The 21871-nt window shown below is 42.8% G+C and overlaps 2 protein-coding genes across 4 annotated transcripts in view; both read right to left on the reverse strand.

Annotated features, from left to right (window-relative positions):
* LOC112554272 (inactive pancreatic lipase-related protein 1-like) lies at nt 1-21250 on the reverse strand. 2 transcript variants are annotated; one of them, XM_025221981.1, is made up of 6 exons: nt 21165-21250; nt 7917-8227; nt 7122-7350; nt 6648-6764; nt 6308-6439; nt 1-422 (listed from the first exon to the last, which is right to left on the reverse strand). In XM_025221981.1, the coding sequence occupies exons 1-6, from the start codon at nt 21208-21210 to the stop codon at nt 199-201; spliced, it is 1059 nt and encodes a 352-aa protein (XP_025077766.1). In that variant the 5' UTR covers nt 21211-21250; the 3' UTR covers nt 1-198. The 2 variants fall into 2 exon arrangements, with proteins under 2 accessions (XP_025077766.1, XP_025077765.1); XM_025221980.1 differs by lacking the exon at nt 21165-21250 and adding an exon at nt 8683-8796.
* LOC112554273 (pancreatic lipase-related protein 2-like) overlaps nt 15366-21871 on the reverse strand; it is a 14408-nt gene continuing 7902 nt past the window's right edge. The window contains exons 4-6 of one of the 2 annotated variants that reach the window (XM_025221982.1): nt 17699-17815; nt 17360-17491; nt 15366-15783 (exon numbers count right to left, since the gene is read on the reverse strand). In XM_025221982.1, the coding sequence (XP_025077767.1) occupies nt 15560-15783; nt 17360-17491; nt 17699-17815 (473 nt within the window). In that variant the 3' untranslated portion in view covers nt 15366-15559. The remainder of the gene's footprint in view (nt 15784-17359; nt 17492-17698; nt 17816-21871) is intronic. The other variant, XM_025221983.1, reaches the window with a different exon arrangement.

Consider the following 21871-nt stretch of genomic DNA (forward strand, 5'->3'; position numbering starts at 1 on the left):
TAACTTTTGAAGCTGTTAGTGCTTTATTAATGATGGTAAGTACAAGACATTATTCACAGCTTCTATGGTTAAGACCATCAGACTAATTTAAAGCACAACCTTTGGAGATCAAAGGTAAAGTCGCCATCAGGGAAAGGACCAGACTGTCTGCTCGAGAGGCACCGGTACCTTTCCATCTACTTTACTGTGGTCGAGGTGTCAGTACGGGTAGGAGGAGCCAGTGCTCAGCACATAGAGACCAGAACTATTACTGGAAGCATGGTACCCCATGTTAGAACAACCTTCGGCACATGACGTGCAATGCCCTGACTTGTACTCGCTCAAGCTGGCACACGGGTAGGCCACAAACGGGTTGCTTCTGATGCTGGCCGTGAAGTAGCTGGTGGCCCTCATGTGGTTGCAGGCAAGCGCGCCGATAGCATCTGTTGATACAAGCAAGTATAGGAAATAAAGAAACAAGGCAGTAGCTTAGTGTATTCCTGTAGATACAATCTATAAATTTTACTAATCACGTCGACTGACATCTAGAAATGTATTTGAGTGTAATAAATAAACCCCCTGCCTTAACTTAACGATTTTTCCATGTCTGATTCAGGAAGATCAGAGATCTGTTTCGTTCGTAATTACAAGAAAGTTAATTGTTATAATCATTGATATTGTTGTGATAATTTGTGAAAAAAAAACTATTTGCAATTATATATTGGTCTGCTCTTATCACAGGTTACGACTGACTTCGTAGCTCTAAACTACGAGCTTTATATCAGTAACTCTTAATCAAAGAAAAGAGACTACATTGTCTATATTTATACATTTGACATTTTCGACTATCGTGGAAGTGATCTGGTGCTCTTGCATGCACTGAAACATATCTGTTCCATAAGCATTACTACTAACAACAATTCACCTAATGCTCGTCTCTATTCTAACCCTATCTTTCACTTTTCTCGTCTGTTAGCTAGTACTCCTGCTCGTCTTCCTCTGTAGGTTCATGAAACTCTCAGTCTTTGCGGTTTGTTCCCTGATTTCTCTTTGTGTCTTCTTTGTTTATTATGACAGTACTTGTGTGCACAGTTGTTTCTACCTCCGTCAATCGTATGCTGTCCATATCTCGGTCTCAAGCGCTGAACGCAAGCTTTGTGAACGTGATCATTGTAACGATTCGCGACTAAAAGCGAATGCTATTTTTGTTGTTGTAAATTATTTGTTGTCTGTAGTACCAGGGGAGAGCAGTCACGCAAGCGCTGACGCAATCCCCACGCAGATTATTTCACGTCATTCGACGTGTTTGACATAGGAAATGTTGTCATGGGCGTAACTACGGTGACTGCGGCCGATTGAGGTGGGAGCCATGCCGACTACACGGTACAGAGATTATGATTGGTCGGCATGGACCGACTACACGGTACAGAGATTATGATTGGTCGGCATGGACCCAACGAAGAATCGCTAAGCAGTCTTCTTAGTTACCGCGTTGCTAATGGCCTGATTGTTCATTAGAGAGAGAGTAGATAGTTAAGTTAGGCAAACTAACGTTGCTCTAGACAGAGAGAACTGAGCAGCCTGTGGAGTAAGACCTTCGAAGAGTATCAAGACTTTGTTAACGGTCGCCAACGTCCAGCCCCATAAAGGCGGAGCTGAGTCATCATCTTGTGTGCTCAAGAGGAGTGTAGTGTTTGTGTTGGTTCGAGGAGGTATTTACACGCGCTCGCATACATTCGTAACACACTCTTCCCAAAACGTTACAATCATGCGCTCTATAAATCAGCAGCAACATCATCTAATGTTTTTGTCATGGTAGGAGTTATCCCGGGGGGACATCCGGGGCTTTATGTTAGATTTGAGTAGTGTCAAGGTTGGCGAGCAGCCATATTGTTTTAGTTGATTAAAGCACGTTTGTCATCAAATTAACAGTGTCTGGTGTTGGTCGGCTGAGAGCTCGCAGCACGATACATGGTGTCAGAACTGGGATCACAATAATCACAGAGAATCAAGCAAGCTGCTGAATATGGCTCCGTTTAGAGCGCCAGAACAATTCAATTTTTCCCAGCCAAACTTGTGACCTGAGTGGAAACAACGATTTCAGCGTTTCAGATGTGCATCAAAACTAGACAAAGACGATGAAGCAGTTCAGGTCAGTGCCTTGATCTACACTATGGGCAACGACGCAGAACGCATTCTCACGTCGTTTGGTCTGGATGCACGACAGCGGCAAGAATACGACACTGTTCTGGAAAAATTTGATGAGTACTTTGTGCCAAAACGCAATATCATCCATGAGCGTGCACGATTTCACGCCAGAAATCAGAAACCGGACGAAAGTATCGAAGAATACGTTAGAGATTTATACGAGCTCGCTGCAAAGCAGACGTAAGAGACAAAGATGAAGCTATCAGAGATCGCCTCGTGTTAGGATCCTCGACAGAGACTGTCCGAAAGATTACAATTAAAGGCAGATCTAACACTGCAAGACGCCATCTTGCAGGCAAGGCAATATGAGCAAGTGAAAGCACAGCTTTCTGACCAGCGTCGCACAAATGTGGACGCAGTGCAATTCAAGAAAAGTGCCTCTGGTGGTGTACATAGTCAGTGCAAAGGTGCAACTGGCAGTTCGCGCGGCTTCAGTGTCGTCGTCGCGTAGAGCAGAAAAGAGTGACTTTGCATCGTCAGCAGTTAACGTGTCAAGCTGTACTCGTTGTGGCAGACGGCACGCTAGCACAGGTGTGTGCCCAGCTCAGGGAAGGAAGTGTAAACAAGTGTGGTAGCTTGGACACTTTGCTACAGTGTGCAGAACAAAGTTATGCAGGCACTTGAGAAAAAACAAGTAAAGGAACATTTTGTAGGGACTTTGTGCAGTGACAGTAGAGAACCACCATGGACAACTGTATTACAGTTTGCGGTTGTGATGTCAAGTTCAAAATTGACACAGGGGCAGATGTTTCTGTCATTTCATCTACACAGTACAAAAAGTTGTCACCATGTCCCAAGCTATGAAGACCAATGTAGTGTTAAAGAGTGTAGGAGGAGTCCTGAATGTGATGGACAGTTCATTACTACAACAAGAATTCATGACCAGCTTCATGTACTGAAAGTGTTTGTTGTGCAAGCAATCACTGAAAATCTGCTTAGTAGAGAAGCAGCATCCAGATTAGGTTTAGTGAAGAGGATAGAGGCTGTCAATGCCTTATTTGGAAAACTTGACAAGACGCCTGTGCAGTGTCCTCCAGTCAAAATCATCTTGAAAGAAAACATTGAGCCATACAGTGTTTATGCAGCAAGGAGAATACCAATACCATTGCTGGACAAGGTCAAGGAAGAATTAAAAAGAATGCAGGAAACAGGGATTATAGAGGAAATAACAGAGCCAACAGATTGGTGCTCTCCCATTGTGCCAGTAATGAAGAAATCAGGTAGCATACGTATCTGCGTTGATTACAAGAAGCTCAATACCGCAGTGAAGCGGGAGCGGTATACCTTGCCAACACTGGAAGATATTTTACATAAGCTTTCTGGATCAGCAGTTTACAGCAAGCTGGATGCAACATCAGGTTTCTATCAGATTCCCCTTGATCCAGATTCTGCAAACTTACTACATTCATCACTCCATGTGGGAGATATTTCTTCAAGAGATTACCATTTGGGATTTCATCAGCTCCAGAGATTTTTCAGAGACCATGGAGACTATCCTAAAAGGATGTACCCAACATAATCTGCTATTTGATGATATCCTTGTTTATAGTGAGAATGAACAAGCTCACGAGAAGCATCTTGAGAGAGTCATGAAAACACTTGCCAGTGCTAACCTGAAACTCAACTATGAGAAATGTGAGCTCAGGAAGCATGAGATTGAATTTTTGGGTCATAGAATCAGCAAGAATGGAATTTCACCAGACCCAGGAAAGGTTGAAGCAATAATCGCCATGCCAGATCCAACTAATGTACCCGAGTTGAGGAGGATGCTGGGCATGTGCAACTTCTTAGGGCGGTATTTGCCAAGTCTGTCTACAGTACTTCAGCATTGACGCAACTGCTGGGGAAGGATCGAGAGTGGAGTTGGCTCAATGCAAGTCAAAGCAATGGCAGTTGTGAAGAAACTGCTTACTTCAGCACCAACGCTAGCATTCTACGATCCGGCAAAGCTTACAATTGTCAGCTCAGATGCCAGTAGTTATGGCATTGGTGGCGTGTTGCTACAGCAGCATCCTGAAGGTCTCAAAGCTGTGGCATATTGTTCAAGAACATTGACTGCTAGTGAATGCAGATATGCACAGATAGAGAAAGAAACACTGGCAGCAGTCTGGGCTTGTGAAAAGTTCAGCAGATACCTGATTGGTCTTGACAATGTTCGATTAGAGACTGATCACAAACCTATTGTGCCACTAATCAACAATCGTGACTTGCAAGATACTCCTATCAGATGCCAACGCATGTTGATGCGCCTCATGAGATTCAGTATCACAGCAGAGTATGTGCCAGGGAAGAAGCTTGTCATCGCAGATGCTCTATCCCGAAGTCCTCAGTTAACCACTGCTGAATCTGAAGTTATAACACTTTCAGAAGATGTTGAGGCATATTTGAGTAGTGTAGACATTTCGTGGTCATGTGCAGCTTCAGACAAGCGTCTGAAAGAGATTGCAGAAGAGACAAGAAAAGACAGACTGATTCAAGAAGCAATTCGCTACACTAAAGAAGGCTGGCAAAAATACATTACAGATGTAGAAGATAATCTTCGTGACTATTATGCAGTGCGCATGGAACTTAGTGTGCACAATGGTCTCCTTACCAGAGGAACACGCATTGTTGTGCCAGCACCACTTCATGATGATATCCTGAAGAGGATACATGAAGGTCATTTAGGAATCACCAAGTGCAGAGATAGAGCAAAAGCAGCAGTTTGGTGGCCAGGTATTAATGGCAGGATTAAAAGAATTGTTGAAGAATGCAGACATTGCCAGGAGAAGAAACCGACACAGAGCAAGGAACCTTTGATACCGACAGAATTACCACAGCGTGTATTCCAGAAGTGTGCAGCAGATTTGCTGGAATTCAAAGGACAATCATACCTTGTGTTTGTAGATTATTATTCGCGCTTTATTGATCTTGCGCACATCAAGATTAGTACATCAGCAGAAGTTATCAAACTTCTGAAGAGCATGTTTGCACGCCAAGGAATCCCAGAGATTCTTGTTACAGACAATGGAAGGCAATTCACATCTAGGGAGTTCCAGGAATTTGCAGTAAAGTGGGGATTTCAACATGTTACAACAAGTCCACACTACCCACAAGCTAATGGAGAGGCTGAAAGAGCAGTTCAAATTGCCAAAAAGATTCTGCAGCAAGATGAACCTGAATTAGCTCTATTGATATACAGAGACACTACTATTTCTGCTACAGGATATAGTCCAGCAGAATTAGCCTGTGGAAGAAAACTGAGAACTACATTACCTACATTGCCTGAGAACCTTGAGTCAAAGACATTTGATAAAACAGCTGTAACAGCGAGCGATGCAAAAGCAAAGCAGTCTTACAAGAACTGTTTTGACAAGCGTCATGGAGCGCGACCGCTTGACGAACTGCTTCCAGGCGACACTGTATTGCAGAAGCTAGATGGTGAGAAGCACTGGAGAAGTCCAGCAGTCATTCTGCAGCAGTGTGCTCCGAGGTCATACATTGTACAAACTCCAAGAGGTAGATTTCGACGCAACAGACGTCATCTCAGAAGGTCAAGAAACTTCGAGCCGGAGCAGTCCAGTTCCAGACCCAGTCCTGTCCAAAATGACTTTTCCCTGTATACTTCCCAAGTCCCAGTGACAGGTGAACCAGAGACAGCGCTTCATGTCAGCGATCCGATTCAGTGTCCAGAATCGTCGTCTAGTAAAGGTGGTCCTGCTACAGAAGCCAGACATAGTGCTACTCCAGATCCAGGAGATTCCCATCCCAGTAGCAGCTCTACACCTAGAATGACTCGTAGCGGCAGAATAATCACCCTGCCCGCACGTTATAAAGACTGATTATATTTAGAACATTGATTAGAGAATAAACATTCTCCCCATCCAGTGAAGTATCTCAAGGGAGGGGAGATGTCATGGTAGGAGTTATCCCGGGGGGACATCCGGGGCTTTATGTTAGATTTGAGTAGTGTCAAGGTTGGCGAGCAGCCATATTGTTTTAGTTGATTAAAGCACGTTTGTCATCAAATTAACAGTGTCTGGTGTTGGTCGGCTGAGAGCTCGCAGCACGATACAGTTTTAAAAAAGAGACAACTACTCTTGCCTCATGTCCAGTACAGTTCCCTACAGATTTCTCTTACCTTTTACTTGTCCAGTAAGCAGGCCACTGAGCGTTTTGAGCAGAAGGGTTCCGCCATCCGCACATCCGGGCATGTCAACGCCTCCATTGGGGAAGAAATCGGCGTCACCGCACATTTCCGCAGTTCCGAGACCTGCAACATTCACAAAATTACTGCTGCATTATGGGAGACGAGGGAGCCTACATGTAAGCCAGTAACGACGACGCAGAACATGATGGCATAGAAACGGACATAAACACGAAACATGCAAACCACAGAGGTAGTCCGAGTCTACCGTTGGACTAGAGAAACCATAAGGCTGTAACTATCACGTGACTTCATCCATAGACACATTGCCTACCCCCCAGCACGAGAGATTTGGCGTTGGTGTGGATGGCGTCGACAAACTGCGCGTCGTCCTTGTCCAGTTTCACAAGCCTGTCGTACGTTTCGAAATTGGGGCCAGCAGGGTCCAGACCTGTGAGTCATAAAACTAGAACACCTCTAACATTCATCAATGTATTATTCACATGTGTAGTTCATAATACATGTATATAATCTTATATATAGTGTGATCAAGTGTAATATCTACATGTGTAACTCATAATATATACATAATGTTAGAGTATGTCGATGTGTGCGAGGTGGGTGTGTAAGCTCCCTTCCACTGGGTGTTGGGGTACCCAAGAGCTGGTTGGTCAGTTGGACTATGCTTCTCTACCGGGGCTTGCATGGAACCGTCAACCTTCTGCCTGGAAATGGCACTAACCTTCAAGCTATCGGACCACCCAGTGACATCACAAGATCACAAGCAAATCAGTCTCTGACTACTCACCTGTAATCCTTCCCAGCCTCCCGTCCAGGCCATGGCCAGTGTAGCCCGCTATCTGCGCGCCCAGCGAGTGACCAATCACGTGGACGGCGGACATGGGGACACCCAGCTTCTCAAGCAACAAGATGAGAGTCGCGATGTAGTTGCCGACAACCCGAGTGTTGGCCGTGGCCTGGTAGTAGTTAGGTCCCTGGGCGCCTTTTTTCCAGTCTACAGCGATGATGTTGACATTCTGTTAAGGGAAACAACAAACAGCACGTCCTTGTGCCAGCAACATAATAAGATCTATTGAAATATGATAAGAGATATTCAACATAACTAAATTTTAACTTTGAAATACTGATGGGTCATTTTTATTATGCCGTCAAATCATCAATCAAGCCGCATTCTCTCGTTGGTATTTGAGTTTCACTACCAGCACCATAGAAGTCTATATTTATGAAGTCAAAGACTGGATGGTATCAAACTCAATGATGATAAAGCATTCACACTTCCTGGAAAAGGAGAAAGAGTGAAAAGTACAGAAGGGGACACGTTTCATGCGATGGTTTGTTGTGAGTCTCACCCCAGGCCAGCAACTAAGGGTCTGTCACGGCCACCATTTCAGGTCAGGCGATGGAAAGAGTTTTGTCTTCAGAAATAACTCAGTGAGAATCCGCTGTGACACCCGCCGGCGAGATAACTAGTCTGGAATGTACTGTCATACTTAGTGATGATAGGGGAGAAGACTGTCCTACATAGAATTTGAAGAGAGTGTCCTCTTTTTCATAAACAAAAGTTTAGTAAAATGTTTTATACCTGCGTCAGCATCTCTTTCACCATGTCCTGAACCCATTTATTGTTGGCAGAACCAGAGTATCCGTGTACAATGAATTTCGTGGGTCGTTGGGTGTTGAAGTTGGAGTTTTTCACGGAGGTAACATTCATAGGGTCCAGCAGCTGTGGTGACGTCGGATTCTCCGGTGTGTACAACAGAAAACGGATTCTTTGCTGTGACGCCGATTGTGGAAGACATGAGAAGCTGTTAATAAAAGGCCACCAGACATCATAGTACTGAAACTGGGGCAACATTTCCCGGTATGTGACACTGAGAACAGCACCACAGCATCCTTGGACAGAAAATAATGAATGATTACAATGAATCATGATTGGTACCGACCACAACACAATGGTTACAGTGAACTGGTTTTGTGACTTTTTGTAAGGAAATGAGTCCAGTTAGGGAGCTTGAATGACGAAGGCACAACTTTTTACAGTAACAATCTAATCTCAGCAATATCGCATGGCAACAGCAAACACGCTCAGTGCTTTGTATCCACCTTTACACGACAAAGTGAGCAACAATTCTGACAAACACACCGACTTAGTTTGTGAGAAGAGACACGTAGATGTTACAGAAGTAAGGATGGAAAGTAATTGTTACATAGAATGTCGAAAGTGTTGCAGAAGAAAGGTGGAAGGTGTAGCAGAGTGAGAGTGAAAAGTAAATGTGAAAAATTCAGGGGGAAAAAGTGTCACAAAATGAACATACCCGTATGTTAATAATCGATGTTACTCAACATACCTGTGCACCAGATGAGGATCAGGAGGAGAGAAATGTGGGAAAGCATTGTCTCTCACTCTCTCAAATCACGGGGTAATTTCACCAGACAATGTTCATGGGTTTTATAGAGCATATGTCATGTACATCACAACATGTGGCAGTCACAGTCATACCTGTTAATCTCGGTATCTTATTTACAATCAGATAAAGCGCTGACTTTTTCATTTTATTCACGCAAAACCTGTTTGCATGTATTGTGAAGGAAACCTACTGTTAAAAAAGTACAGAACAAAGTAGAGTTGATTGTATTTCTAATATACATCTTCATTTCGAATGCATATTAATAAGTTTGGAAAACACCACCGACATTAATCAAGGTAGATCACTTATCAGGTTGTTTGTGTTTCGGTTCATTGCTCATTGCTCACCTGTGTTCTCCTGTTACTCTGCAAAATCCAATTAAATATAACGATAGAAGAAAATATCAAAGTAATAATAAGTCCCAAATCAATATTAAGGGCCAACTAAAGCAGATTTAACTCTTCAATTGCAAGAAGCACACCTGCTACCTGGAGTAACAGAGCTGAAAGATAAATACAAACAAACTGAGGAGGACGAGAAGTGGGGAATAGGAGTGGAGAAGAAAGGGTAGCTGACAATGAGCTGTAGTCTTTGTGTTCATTGGCTTGAAAACAAACGTCCTCATGTGATGGATGATGTCTGTCCAGTGACGAGTGAACAGATTGTGAAAGTGAGACAGAGGCAGACCGTCATTACCTAATGATGCTTCTCTCTACCTTCTGCCTGACTCCATACACACAGGTAAATGAGGAATTAACTGACACAAACATGTTCCAAGAAACTAACTCATGCACTTCTAGACAGTATTTGTAGTTCCCACGTTTGCTCAAATGTCCAGAGTCACGAGGTCTTACATCTGTCCTTTTATGACATTAGAATCATTACAAATGACCAGATGACCTAATGACCAGACTACTGGGAATTAACATATTTTACTGTAAAATTGGTCAGTGGACGCACAGTCATCCAACTGGCTTTTAAGTCCTTGACCCTGCTGACATGAAATTTAAACGGAAGTGCAGCAATGATGAGGTCGGTTTGTTTGAGAAGACTTGCGCCTTCATAATGGTTTCCTAGCTCCCTGTACCTCCGTATTGCCTTAGCACACACTTGATTACTTCTTGCGTATTTGTGTGTAAACCACTCAAGACTTTACATACACCCGTGTATATATATGAATCATTTTGAGATTTGAGATATAGATAAACTGGAATACTTGGTTTGTGTCTTTATGCATATCGCTGGGGAGAATTCGTGCTATCAGGGGACAGGCCGCTCGGAGAAAGAAAAAAATAGGGGGGGGGTGGCTAGTGCAAAACTTTGACTAAAAGAATACAAATAAGAATAATAAAAGTGAAAAAAAATTTAACATCGTGAAATGAAATCGATGTTAAGGAGTAACACTTGGTTTATGCCTGGTGTCTATTTTTTTGTTTTCAAAGTGTCGGCCATAAGCGGCCAGTAGTAGGTCGACTCATGCCGGGCTGACGCAAGCGCCGCGCACCGTAGTGTGAGCTCGACTCAGTTCAGAGGCGCTGGAAAAGTCGCCTGAGTCTCTCTGTACCTGCCTGTGGCTGTGTCTACATATACATATACATTATAATCCTACACGAAAGCGGATACTACGAGGGTCTGGTGCTAAGAAAAGGGTCTAGTGCTGCCTTAGAGGCAAGTCTAGTGCCTTTCACTTACTGGGACTGCAGCGCGGTCGAGTTTTTTTTAATCAACGGAGGAGGAGGGTCTGGTGCCTAGGAAAAGGTCTAGTGTTTAGGGTAGGGATTGGTGCAAATGGGAATTTCTGGTACTTTTGACCAAGTCGCGGAAGGGTATGGTGTGGTGGTTATGGGTGGGACTGGTGCTTAGTAAAGACTCTTGTGACTACGGGAGGGTCTGGTGCTTGCGGAGAGTATGGTGCTAAGTGAAGTCTGGTGCCTACAGGAGGGTCTGGTGCCTAGTGGTGGGTCTGGTGCTTAGACCAAGGTCTGTGGCACTTTTCTTATTTCATTTCATTTTAGGCCAGGGCATTTCGGTTTGACCAAAACGCGGAATGGGAGGGTCCGGTGCTTACGAGAGAGTCTGGTGCCTAAAGGAGGATCTGGCAATTAGGGAAGAGTCTGGTGCTTAGGGCAGTGTCTGGTGCAAAGGGTCTGGTGGCTAGTGGAGGGTCTGGTGTCTAGGAATGGGTCTGTTGACTACGAGATGGTCTTGTGCCTCTAGAAGTTTTGTTCTGTTACATAGCAAGGAAGTACAGCGACCAGAGGACTCCCCAGAGCAGCCGCACGTGCTACGTGTGAAAGTTATTAGCAAAATGTGTTTTAGTCTAAATTGGTCAATCTGTACAAAAACCTCTAAATTTTCCAGTGTTGTTTATTTACACTAATTTACGTAAAAATAACTTAATCCACCGTAAATCTATCAGGCCTTAAAAAAGCCGTCTAAATAATTAAGGTTTATCAGATTTGAGCCGTTCTTTACTAAGTTGAACTTACAGATAACAACATACCTCTACATGAGAGCGAGACAGTGAAGTTGGCTTAGTTATCTGATCGCCTGTGTTCCTGCTCACTGGTCCCCTTTGTTTTCCTGTTATTGTGCAAAATCTAATAAAACGTAACAACGAGATATAAACCCGGACAGCCATCACCACTGTGTTAGTGACAGGCCTTTAAAACCTCAGCTCTTTGCTTCTCCTTCGTAGGAAATCTTGTCTCACATGTCATCTCCATCAGTACTGCTGGTGACAACAACGTTAGAAAACACATGTGTGAGCCTGACTGTAAACATGTGTGAGCCTGTCTGTAAACATGCGTGAGCCTGTCTGTAAACATGCGTGAGCCTGTCTGTAAACATGTGTGAGCCTGTCTGTAAACATGTGTGAGCCTGACTGTAAACATGTGTGAGCCTGTCTGTAAACATGTGTGAGCCTGTCTGTAAACATGTGTGAGCCTGTCTGTAAACATGTGTGAGCCTGACTGTAAACATGTGTGAGCCTGACTGTAAACATGTGTGAGCCTGTCTGTAAACATGTGTGAGCCTGACTGTAAACATGTGTGAGCCTGTCTGTAAACATGTGTGAGCCTGTATGTAAACATGTGTGAGCCTGTCTGTAAACATGTGTGAGCCTGACTGTAAACATGTGTAAGCCTGTCTGTAAACATGTGTGAGCCTGTCTGTAAACATGTGTGAGCCTGACTGTAAACATGTGTGAGCCTGACTGTAAACATGTGTAAGCCTGTCTGTAAACATGTGTGAGCCTGTCTGTAAACATGTGTGAGCCTGACTGTAAACATTTGTGGAGCCTGACTGTAAACATAACATGTGTGTGCACGCTGTAAATGACAGAATGTCACTCGAGTGCGAGAAAGCGATGAAACTTTAGTGTAGCGCCATGTTGCTGGCTGCTAGAGGCGATAAGATTGCATGGGACAGTCTTTACTCTTAGTCTCTACGGTAGCTAGACATAGCTTTAGTGGGAAAAAAACTTTTTGTGGACTTTATTCATTCAACTAAATGTATGACCCTAAATTTCGTTCTGTTGAGCGCATCTGTATATAAGTTGTACCCACTAAATTTTATAAAATCTCTATGCTCAGATCCACCGCACTGGTTTACAAGACATAAATATAAACAACTTGAAAGTTGTATCGCAGGCCTTTCGTCTCGTTTTCGGCATGATGATGTTATGCGTGCTTCAGCAGCTGATATGGAAGCATCGATTGTATGCGGCTTTGATTAAAAATGTGAACAGGTAACACTGAAACATGGAGCTCATCGAAAAACTAATCGGAATCTAAAGAATCCGGAAAAATCTGTAAAGCGTCTGTGACAGTGTGTGGCTATTTGGATTAGTGCTATATATCTATATCTATATCTATATCTATATCTATATCTATATCTATATCTATATCTATATTAGTGACAACAATCAAGATGGCTCTGAGCAATGTCCAACCATATCATTACATCAGCTGACACTGTGATGAGTTATGTTAGTGACACGTCATCACATCTGTGACGAGAAGGAGGTATAAACACTATCCAATTAAAATCCAATCCAATTAAAATCAAATCCAATTAAATATAACGATAGAAGAAAATATCAAAGTAATAATAATTCTGAAATCAATATTAAGGGCCAACTAAAGCAGATTTAACTCTTCAATTGCAAGAAGCACACCTCTTACCAGGAGTAACAGAGCTGAAAGATAAATACAAACAAACTGAGGAGGACGAGAAGTGGGGAATAGGAGTGGAGAAGAAAGGGTAGCTGACAATGAGCTGTAGTCTTTTTGTTCATTGGCTTGAAAACAAACGTCTTCAAGTGATGGATGATGGCTGTCCAGTGACGAGTGAACAGATTGTGAAAGTGAGACAGAGGCAGACCGTCATTACCTAATGATGCTTCTCCCTACCTTCTGCCTGACTCTATACACACAGGTTAGTGAGGAATTAACTGACACAAACATGTTCCAAGAAACTAAGTCATGGACTTCTAGACAGTATTTATAGTTCCCAAGTTTGCAGAAATGTCCAGTGTAACGAGGTCTTACATCAGTCCTTTTATGACTGTTAGGAACAGGGGGTTGTTGCCCCTGTCTGTTGTTAGTCAGGGATAATTGCCCTTACCAGAATGAGAGTGTCTTTGCTGCGTCGTGGTTTCGCGTCAGAATCCGACGTCATTTTATGACGCAATTTTAGAGGGACAAATGAAAATTATTTGGAAGAGAGCAGACGGCTGAGAGAAAGGACGAGAAGCAGTGTGTGGAGTGTGCGCTTTGGAACTTGTGTGTGGTTCCCAAAAGAATATATTCGTGGTCGTCAGCCAGGTGTTGCCGAGACAGCACTTGACATTATAAAAACTGGAACTTGTGATTTGTTCCTTAAAGAGTTTTTTAGTGGATATCAGCCAAGTGTTGCCGAGGCTGCACTTATAATTTCTGGACCAGTGAATTCCGGGAGGATTTTACCAGAAAGTCTATTCTCGGACGATTGCTTCGGACAGTGTGGAAGTATGAATAGGTGTGAATAACAGCAGCCAAACTGTAAGTAGAAATTTGAGAACTTTTCGAAAGAAAAACAGACGTTGCTTTGGAATGTTTTTCGTTCTCTAATATGATCAATTTTCTATCAAGCCTTTCATTAAAACCTGTTGATTGCCCAGAGAAGTCATGTAATCTAGATGCATATAGTCTTAAAAGTGATATAATGTTCTCAAATGTTCTTTACTCAATTTTGTTGAAGATTCAACAGCATTAAATAATTGCTGATGAACCACTATGGTATTCCGCCTAAATTCATAAATAAATAAATTTTACTTTCATAAGTTTTAGATTCAGAAATGTAAGTATCACATCAAACGAAAAACATTCCAAAGCAAAATAAAGACGATCGTCACCCCAAGTTTCGAACACACCTACTCTCAAACATCAGGCCTCACACCTAACCACTAGACTACAGAGGCAAAGCTCACAAAGCTTCGCAATCTAACGTACTTGAAACATCGTCTCGCTTGTGTTGGATGGGCCCTCATTGATTTTACTTTGACCTGTCATCAGTTTAAGGCCTTGAGCTATTTTGCCTGTCACAATTCACTTTATGCCACCCTTCATAGTATTTAAAAGTTTTAGAATTAGACCCCCAGAACAAGTTTCATAGCTTTCAAAGAGTGAAGCGGAGGTTGGCTTAGAAGGGAAGTGTGCAAGGTCGCTGACGTCACGCTTCCGAAGGCTTCCGAAGCTGCTTCACTGTTCAAGAAAAAAAGATACGCGGCCCGCCCGTCAGTATATATACTATGTATACAGTATTGGGTAAAACTGAGTTAACTATATTAGTCCGGCCCTTTAAAACCATCCCAATTTCTCATGCGGCCCCTTGGGAAAATTAATTGCCCACTCCTGCTCGATACTATGAATTTCAAATTTAAATTGCCGCATTTGTTTTATTACAATTCTTCTTCTTCTTCTTCGTCGTTCACTCAATTATTACAATTCAAAACTAAATGTCCTTTCGTGACAGTAGTATAGTAATAAGTTGACATAAAACTACGTACCTCGTTCTTTGTAATTAAAATGTTAATGCGAGGAATGCATCACTTTAAACATCACTTTACTGACATGTGACGACTATCAGCCGCGGACCACCTGACTTATGCCCGGGGACCACTAGTGGTCCGCGGACCACACTTTGAGAACCACTGCTCTAGACAACGATCAATTCTTCATACTTTGTAACCGTAACATTTTCTGGTTTGTATGAATTTCTGGTAAATTATAATAACCTTCTTAACATACTAAATTACCTCGAGTTGTCTTTCATTAGGGTGATGCATGCTGGGGGCTCGTAAATCTAAGTATACAGCGTAAATTAGCAATTTAGTATCAGCGCATGCAGTGAAATGTCGACGTGATTTGGGTGGGGGTATCGACGGTGGAAACAGCCGGGGTGACAGAGATCATACCCCCTACCAGATCTACGGACTCCTTGCCCCAGATTTGAGACATCCAACCATATCATTACATCAGCTGACACTGGGATCGAGTTATGTTAGTGACACGTCATCACATCTGTGACGAGAAGGAGGTATAAACAGTAACAAAACGATATGAGAACAAAGAGAATGTAACTTTTGAAGATGTTAGTGCTTTATTAATGATGGTAAGTACAAGACATTATTCACAACTTCTATGGTTCAGACCATCAGACTTCTTTAAAGCACAACACTTGGAGATCAAAGGTTTAGTCACCATCAGGGAAAGGACCAGACTGTCTGCTCCAGAGGTACGGGTACCTTTCCATATACTTTACTGTGGTCGAGGTGTCAGTACGGGTAGGAGGAGCCAGTGTTCAGCACATAGAGACCAGAACTATTAGTGGAAGCATGGTACCCCATGTTAGAACACCCTTTGGCACAGGACGTGCAATGACCTAACTTGTACTCGCTCAAGCTGGCACACGGGTAGGCCACAAACGGGTTGTTTCTGATGCTGGCCGTGTAGTAGCTGGTGGCCCTCATGTGGCTGCAGTCAAGCATGTCGCTAGCATCTGTTGAAACAAGCAAGTATAGGAAATAAATAAACAAGGAAGTAGCTCAGTGTACTCCTGTACATACAATCTATAAATTTTACTAATCACGTGGACTGACATCTAGAAACGTATTTGAATGTAATGAATGAACCCCATGCCTTAACTGAGCGATTTTTCATGTCTGATTCAGGAAGATCAGAGATCTGTTTCGTTCGAAATTACAAGAAAGTTAATTGTTAAAATCATTGATATTGTTTGTTGAACTTGTTTTTAAAGTGTCTTTCTAACCCACTGACATATTGTTTGATGTGTTTGAAAGAACAAACACGCCGTCACGTTAAGGTACATATCGTGACTACATTGGCCTGAACCAGCTTCAGACCAGAAGCAATCGTCTAAATTCAAACGGTCAATGGTTATTACAAGCTGGTAGGACAGACTGCGATGGAAACCATTTTTTATCACCTTCACGTCGTTCGCCCGAAATTTCGGATTCATCGTTGCTACAGACATAACCCTTGATAGACAATCAGCCTGTTGTGATAGACACGTTACAGTTGGTGACGTCACACACCTGCAGTATGCTTGACCACGGATGTGTATACTGTAGGTGGATTGCTGTCTGCCGAGACCAACGCTTAGCCCATTGCGAAGTTCTCCGCTGTTAGTCTCGGCGAGCATAAACAATGAATGTGACTAAACCGGAAGCTTTGTACACACCTGCCTCGTTTTAGTAACTGGAAAGAAAATCGTCTGCCAGCAGTCCAGTAATACAAGTTCGTGGCTATATCCTCTTGACCACGTGATCACGCAGATCCTGGCTTATCTACGACGGTTTGCTCTATAGACAAGACCTATTTCCAATTCTATATTAATTTGTGAAAAAACCCTATTTCCAATTATATATTGGTCTGCTCTTATCAAAGTGTAGTATCTTGTCACAGGTTACGACTGACTTCGTAGCTCTAAACTACGAGCTTTATATCAGTAACTCTTAATCAATGAAAAGAGACTACATTGTCTACATTTATACATTTATACATTTAACATTTTCGACTATCGTGGGAGTGCTCTTGCATACATGCAGTAGACATCTATCATCTCGTCCATCACACACGATCATTTTTTTTAGTTGCAAAAAACCTGAAACTATCTTCTCTTCAATATCCTCTGCCTACCCACCATTTAATACCTTCAACGTGCACTGAAACATATCTGTTCCATAAGCATTACTACTAACAACAATTCACCTAATGCTCGTCTCTATTCTAACCCTATCTTTCACTTTTCTCGTCTGTTAGCTAGTCCCCCTGCTCGTCTTCCTCTGTAGGTTCATGACACTCTCAGTCTTTGTGGTTTGTTCACTGATTCCTCTTTGTGTCTTCTTTGTTTTTTATGACAGCACTTCTCTGCACAGTTGTTTCTACCTCCGTCAATCGTATGCTGTCCATATCTCGGTCTCAAGCGCTGAAAGCAAGCTTTGTGAACGTGATCATGCGCTATACACATCAGCAACAACACCATCTAATGTTTTAAAAAGGAGACAGCTACTCGTGGCTCATGTCCAGTACAGTTCCCTACACATTTCTCTTACCTTGTACTTGTCCAGTAAGCACGTCACTGACTGTTTTGAGCAGAAGAGTTACGCTATCTTCACATCCAGGCATGTCAACGCCTCCATTGGGGAAGAAATCGGCGTCACCGCACATTTCCGTAGTTCCGAGACCTGCAACATTCACAAAATTACTGCTGCATTATGGGAGACGAGGAAGTTGGGCATGACGGCCTGTCAAGACGACACAGAGCATGATGGCATAGAAACGGACATAAACAATAAACATGCAAACTACAGAGGTAGTCCGAGTCTACCGTTGGACTAGAGAAACCATAAGGCTGACATCCACGTGACATCATCCATAGACACATTGCCTACCCCCCAGCACGATAGGCTTGGCGTTGGTGTGGATGACGTCGACAAACAGCGCGTCGTCCTTGTCCAGTTTCACAAGCTTGTTGTACGTTTCGAAATTGGGGCCAGCAGGGTCCAGACCTGTGAGTCATAAAACTAGAACACCTCTAACATTCATCAAAGTAATATTCATATGTATGGTTCATAATATATAATCTTATATATAGTGTGATCAAGTGTAATATCTACATATGTAACTCATAATATATAATCTTATATATAGTGTGATCAAGTGTAATATCTACATGTGTAACTCATAATATATAATCTTATATATAGTGTGATCAAGTGTAATATCTACATGTGTAACTCATAATATATACATAATGTTAGAGTGTGTCGATGTGTGCGAGGTGGGTGGTTAAGCTCCCTTGCACTGGGTGTTCGGGTACCCAAGAGCTGGTTGGTCAGTTGGACTTTGCCTCTCTACCGTGGCTGGCATGGAACCGTCAACCTTCTGCCTGGAAGTGGCACTAACCTTCAAGCTATCGGGGGCGGACCATCAGTGACATCACAAGATGTCTATATTCCAAACATCTCCTCCAGAAAATCTCTCTCTGACCACTCATCCATCAGATTCTTAGGAGCAAATCAGTCTCTGACTATTCACCTGTAATCCTGCCAGCCTCGCCGTCCAGGCTCTGGCCAGCGTACCCGCTATCTGCGCGCAGCGAGTGACCAATCACGTGACGGCGGACATGGGGACACCCAGCTTCTCAAGCAACAAAAGATGAGAGTCGCGATTGTAGTTGCCGACAACCCGAGTGTTGGCCGTGGCCTGGTAGTGGTTAGTGTCCCTGGCGCCTTGTTGCAGTCTACGGCGATGCTGTTGACATTCTGTTAAGGGAAACAACAAACAGCACGTCCTTGTGCCAGCAACATAATAAGATCTATTACAATATGATAAGAGGTATTCACATAACTAAAATTTGACTTTGAAATACTCATGCGGCATTTTTATTATGCCGTCAAATCATCAATCAAGCCGCATTCTCTCGTTGGTATTTGAGTCTCACTACCAGCACCATAGAAGTCTATATTTATGAAGTCAAAGACTGGATGGTATCAAACTCAATGATGATAAGACGGAAGACCTCCTACTCTAAACTCATAGCAATTTTGCGGCAGAAACAACTCTGGAAGTGAAAGACAAAGCTATGTTGATACCAACGAAGCCTCACACTTGCGTCTTTCGTCTTCCTCGAATTTGCACAAAGATGGGAATATATCAGCATCACAAATGAGTGGAGAGAACCGACTGCACTGAATCCCTCAAGTAGCCTGTAAGGCCGCGGTTCTCAAACGGTGGGGCGTGTGCTTACAAGGGTGGCGCGAAGGTGGTCATTTTTTAAGTTTCTTATACCGGTATTAGTGCAATTAGCTTACATTGTGTGGCTAAGGTAGCCGCGCGGACGTACCTTTGTTCGTCAGGGGGGCGTCACTAGTAAAAGGTTGAGAACCGCTGCTGTAAGGTAATAGGGACTAAGCAAGAAAAAAAAAACATGAAATAAGAAACCCCAAAATAACACGTCACACCCAGAAGTAAGTGTAACTGTTGAAAATCAAAGTGAAACCTGTCGGGACAAATTCCTAGCTTACAGATAGGCGTCAACCGATTTAGTGAGTGATCGTGTGCTGGAGACTAAATGGAAATTAATTATCTTACTCTTGTCGATAAAGCCAGGCAGCATGACTAGTGGCTAATCGAATAATGGAACATATCTCTCTCAATCTTCGTTCAATATTACTGCGCGAACGAGTGTTTGATCGTCTGCTAAAGAATGACTAAGCCCTCTAATGTCAATGAAAGTACACAGAGTGAATCTCCGTTGGATAGAGTTAAAATCAAAAGCAAGGTAAAGAACATAGAATTCAAATAACATTAGAAAGCAAAAACATACAAGATCACATTTTATTGTGGGTGGTTCAATAAATTATAACGGATAAATGTCTGCTAGACACCGATTCACACAAAGACACTCATTCACCAACACCACGAGACCCACCGTCTGTACTAGAATAAAATCACTACGCATGCGCAGACACATGGCTTAGTTCAGGAACTCGGGGTACACTACACCCACACTGGGAATAAAAGGTTAGAGGCATTCACACTTCCTGGAAAAGGAGGAAAAGTGAAAAGTACAGGAGGGGACACGTTTCTTGCTATGGTTTGTTGTTTGAGTCTCACCCCAGGCCAGCAACTAAGGGTCCGTCACGGCCACCATTCTCAGGTCAGGCGATGGAAAGAGTTTTGTCTTCAGAAATAACTCAGTAGAATCCGCTCTGACACCCGCCGGCGAGATAACTAGTCTAGAATGTACTGTCATACTTAGTGGTGACAGGGGGAAGACTGTCCTACATAGAATTTGAAGAGTGTCCTCTCTTTTCATAAACAAAAGTTTAGTAAAATGTTTTATACCTGCGTCAGCATCTCTTTCACCAGTCTGAACCCATTTATTGCTGGCAGAACCAGTGTATCGTGTACAATGAATTTCGTGGTGCGTTGGCGTTGAAGTTGGAGTTTTTCACGGAGGTAACATTCATAGGGTCCAGCAGCTGCGGTGAAGTCGGATTCTCCGGTGTGTACAACAGAAAACGATTTTTTTGCTGTGACGGCGATTGTGGAAGACATGAGAAGCTGTTAATAAAAGGCACCAGACATCATAGTACTTGAAACTGGGGCAACATTTCCGGTATGTGACACTGAAAACAGCACCACAGCAATCTTGGACAGAAAATAATGAATGATTACAATGAATCATGCCTGGTACCGACCACAACACAATGGTTACAGTGAACTGGTTTTGTGACTTTTTGTAAGGAAATGAGTCCAGTTAGGGAGCTTGAATGGCGAAGTCACAACTTTTTAAAGTAACAATCTAATCTCAACAATATCGCATGGCAACAGCAAACACGCTCAGTGCTTTGTATCCACCTTTACACGACAAAGTGAGCAACAATTCTGACAAACACACCGACTTAGTTTGTGAGAAGAGACACGTAGCTGTTACAGAAGTAAGGATGGAAAGTAATTGTTACAGGTAATGTCGAAAGTACTACAGAAGAAAGGTGGAAGGTGTAGCCGAGTGAAGGTGAAAAGTAAATGTAAAAGAATTCGGGGGAAAGTGTCACAAAAATAGGGAAAATTATTGTTACAGAAATTGTGGGCGGTGGGTAATCGTTGCAAAGCTCAGGTGAATAATCGTACAGAGGTCAGGGGAAGTAGGAAACGAAGTAAGAAAAAAAGGAAGGAAGATGGAAGAGATGACTTTAAAGACCTTTGGGGTTTTATCATCTACCTTCTTACCGGTTATTGGATGCAATTAGAAACTTTGACACACAGGCCAACATTGTGAACAAAGCGCGTACTGATGATCGATGTTACTGAACATACCTGTGTGTTGATGATCAATGCTACTCAACATACCTGTGTACCAGATGAAGATCAGGAGGAGAGATATGTGGGAAAGCATCTTCTCTCTCTCAAATCATGGGACTGTTTCACCAGAAAATGTTCATGGGTTTTTATAGAGCCTGTGTGAAGCATGCGTCATGTACATCACAACCTGTCGCAGTCAGTCATGGCTGCTAATCTCAGTTTCATTGAATTTTATGAAAATTTTAACAAATCCGATATAGCGTTAACGTTTTCCTTTTACCTGTATTTTTACGGCAATTAATCGTAAACAAAATACAAAACAAAGTAGAGCTGATGATTAAATGAAGATCAATCAGTTTGTAAACAAAACCCACCTACGCTGGGGATCAAGTTGGCTTAGTTATCTGATCGCCTGTGTTCCTGCTCACTGGTCCCCTTTGTTTTCCTGTTATTGTGCAAAATCTAATAAAACGTAACAACGAGATATAAACCCGGACAGCCATCACCACTGTGTTAGTGACAGGCCTCTAAAACCTCAGCTCTTTGCTTCTCCTTCGTAGGAAATCTTGTCTCACATGTCATCTCCATCAGTACTGCTGGTGACAACAACGTTAGAAAACACATGTGTGAGCTTGACTGTAAACATGTGTAAGTCTGACTGTAAACATGTGTGAGCCTGACTGTAAACATGTGTGAGCCTGTCTGTAAACATGTGTGAGCCTGACTGTAAACATGTGTGAGCTTGACTGTAAACA

The sequence above is a fragment of the Pomacea canaliculata genome, linkage group LG13 (assembly GCF_003073045.1).
Source record: "Pomacea canaliculata isolate SZHN2017 linkage group LG13, ASM307304v1, whole genome shotgun sequence".
Taxonomy (NCBI): Eukaryota; Metazoa; Mollusca; class Gastropoda; order Architaenioglossa; family Ampullariidae; genus Pomacea; species Pomacea canaliculata.